The sequence below is a fragment of the Calidris pugnax genome, unplaced genomic scaffold, assembly GCF_001431845.1.
Source record: "Calidris pugnax isolate Ruff unplaced genomic scaffold, ASM143184v1 scaffold194, whole genome shotgun sequence".
NCBI classification, from domain to species: Eukaryota; Metazoa; Chordata; class Aves; order Charadriiformes; family Scolopacidae; genus Calidris; species Calidris pugnax.
In genome coordinates, this window is record NW_015090923.1 from 158,617 (window position 1) to 161,954 (window position 3,338).

Consider the following 3,338-nt stretch of genomic DNA (forward strand, 5'->3'; position numbering starts at 1 on the left):
GACGGGTGGTGGGACGGTGCCGAGCGCGTCCCCTCTGTCCCCAGGACCCTCTGAGCGCCCTGGAGCGGGACCTGGCGCTGCAGCTGCAGATCGCCCGCGCCGCCCAGCGCCTCTGCCGCGAGGAGAACATCAGCAAGAGGCTGCGCAAGCGGCGGCAGACGGCCGCGCTCCTGGAGGAGCAGAAGCTCAAGGACCTGGAGAACGTCCTCAACCAGCGCCGGCTCCTGGCTGGTCGGCGGCCCCTCTCCGTCCCCGCTGGAACCGGTGCCGTCGAGGGTGAGCCCCCCCCCAACTCTGTGTCCCCCCCCCCAACCCCTGGTGGTGGATCCCTTTGGGGGATGCTGGAGGTTGAAGAAATTGGGGCAGAAATGGGGGGATCTTGGTTGGGTGTCCCCGGTGAATGCACCTCAATGTGCCATCCCATGTGCACCCCAATCCTCCGTTCCTGGTGAATGCAGCCCCCTCCCATGGATGTACCCTAATTCTCCATCCCCAGGGAATGCCTCCCCTGAATGCACCCCAAAATTCGGTCCCCAGGGAATGCACCCCAATCTCCCAGCCCTTCTGTATGCACCCCCCTGGGTGCACCCCAAAATGCCATCCCCAGGGAATGCACCCCAATTCCCCATCCCCACGGAATGCACACCCCTGGATGCACCCCAATTCTTCATCCCCAGTGAATGCCCCCCTGGATGTACGATGCACCCCAAAATCCCATCCCTGGGGAATGCCCCCCAATTCTCCATCCCCAGTGAATGCCCTCCCTGGATGCACCCCAAAATTCTGTGCCCAGTGAATGCCCCCCTGGATGTACCCCAAAATTCTGTGCCCAGGGAATGCCCCACCTGGATGCACCCCAAAATACCATCCGCAGGGAATGCACCCCAATCTTCCACCCCTTGTGAATGCACCCCCCTGGATGCACCCTAAAATCCCATCCCCATGGCATGTACCCCCTGGCTGCACCCCAAAATGCCATCCCCAGGGAATGCCCCCCAATTCTTCATCCCCAGGGAATGCCCCCCCAGGCTGCACCCCAAAATTCGGTCCCCAGGGAATGCACCCCAATCTCCCAGCCCTTCTGTATGCACCCCCCTGGGTGCACCCCAAAATGCCATCCCCAGGGAATGCACCCCAATTCCCCATCCCCACGGAATGCACACCCCTGGATGCACCCCAATTCTTCATCCCCAGTGAATGCCCCCCTGGATGTACCCCAAAATCCCATCCCCAGGGATGCAGCCCCCTCCCATGGATGTACCCTAATTCTCCATCCCCAGGGAATGCCTCCCCTGAATGCATCCTTTCTCTGACCCATGCCATCCCATTCTTTTTTCATGCCATGCCATGCCATGCCATGCCATGCCATGCCATGCCATGCCATGCCATCCTTTCTCCACCCCATCCCATGCATCCCATCTCATCCCATCCCATCCCATCCCATCCCATCCCATCCCATCCCATCCCATCCCATCCCATCCCTGCTCTGCCAGTTCTGCTCCTCAGCGCTGCCTCTGCCTGTTCCTCTCCTGCACCCAGAGCCTTCCCCCTTTTTGTTTCGTTTCATTCTCAGGGCATGTTCCCCTCTGGCCTTTGTATTTATAGGCAGGTTTTATCAAGTGCTCTCCCCGAGCAGATGCACAGGCAGCCACAGTGTATGCACCTCTCTGGATGCACCTCAATTCTCCATCCTCAGTGGATGCCACCCCCCGATGCACCCCACAATCCCATCCTCAGGGAATGCCCCCCCTGAATGCCCCCCAAAATGCCATCCCCGGGGAATGCACCCCAATTCCCCATCCCCACGGAATGCACACCCCTGGATGCACCCCAATTCTTCATCCCCAGTGAATGCCCCCCTGGATGTACCCCAAAATCCCATCCCCAGGGAATGCCCCATCTGGATGCACCCCAAAATGCCATCCCCAGGGAATGCACCCCAATATCCCAGCCCTTGTGAATGCACCCCTCTGGATGCACCCCAATTCCCCATCCCCAGGGAATGCACCCCCTGGATGCACCCCAAAATGCCATCCCTGGGGAATACACCCCAATTCCCCACCCCTGGTGAATGCACCTCCTGGCTGCACCCCAAAACACCACCCCTGGGGGATGCACCTCAATACTTCACCCCTGTTGAATGCACCCTCCTGAATGCACCCCAAAACATGTCCCCCAGTGCATGCACCCCAAAACACCATCCTCCTGTGTGCACCCCCTTGAGTGCAACCCAATACTTCAACCCTGCTGTGTGCACCCCCATGATTGCACCCCATAACCTCATCCCTGGTGACTGCGCCCCCATACACCACCCCTGCTGTGTGCACCCCCGTGATTGCACCCCATAACCTCATCCCTGGTGACTGCGCCCCCATACACCACCCCTGCTGTGTTCACCCCTGTGATTGCACCCCAAAACTTCACCCTTGCTGATTGCACCCCCAGGAATGCACCCTAAACTTCGTCCTGGTGACCGCACCCCCATGATTGCACCCCAAAACCCCATCCCCACTGAATGCACCCCCGTGATTGCACCCCAAAACCTCATCCCAGGTGACTACACCCCCATGATTGCACCCCAAAACCTCACCCCAGGTGACTGCAACCCCATGCTTGTGCCCCCACACTTCACCCCTGCTGATTGCACCCCCATGAATGCCCCCCAAAATCTCATCCCAGGTGACTGCACCCCCATGCTTGCACCCTAAAACCTCATCCCTGCTGACTACAGCCCCACGAATGCACCCCAAAACCCCCTCCCCACTGAATGCACCCCCGTAATTGCACCCCAAAACCCCATCCCCGGTGACTGCACCCCCATGCTTACACCCTAAAACTTCACCCCTGCCGATTGCAGCCCCCACGAATGCACCCCAAAACCCCATCCCCATTGAATGCATCCCCATGATTGCACCCCAAAACCTCATCCCAGTTGACTGCACCCCCATGCCTGCACCCTAAAACTTCACCCCTGCTGAATGCAGCTGCACGAATGCACCCCAAAATCTCATCCCCACTGAATGCACCCCTGTGATTGCACCCCAAAACCTCATCCCCGATGATTGCACCCCCATGCTTGTGCCCTAAAACTTGCACCCTAAAACTCCCCTGCTAACTGCAGCCCCACAAATGCACCCCAAAACCCCATCCCCACTGAATGCACCCCCGTGATTGCACCCCAAAATGTCATTCCAGGTCACTGCACCCCCATGCTTGCACCCCAAAACTTCACCCCTGCTGACTGCAGCTGCACAAATGCACCCCAAAATTTCATCCCCACTGAATGCACCCCTATGATTGCACCCCAAAACCCTATCCCCACTGAATGCACCCCTGTG

The 3,338-nt window shown here is 59.0% G+C and overlaps 1 protein-coding gene across 1 annotated transcript in view; it reads left to right on the top strand.

The window, feature by feature from the left end:
• Positions 1–3,338, top strand: part of LOC106893397 (proline-rich protein 36-like) — a 26,732-nt gene that overhangs the window by 3,731 nt on the left and 19,663 nt on the right. The window contains exons 3-4 of the mRNA XM_014951332.1: positions 45–276; positions 2,446–2,699. Coding sequence (XP_014806818.1) covers positions 45–276; positions 2,446–2,699 — 486 coding nt within the window. The remainder of the gene's footprint in view (positions 1–44; positions 277–2,445; positions 2,700–3,338) is intronic.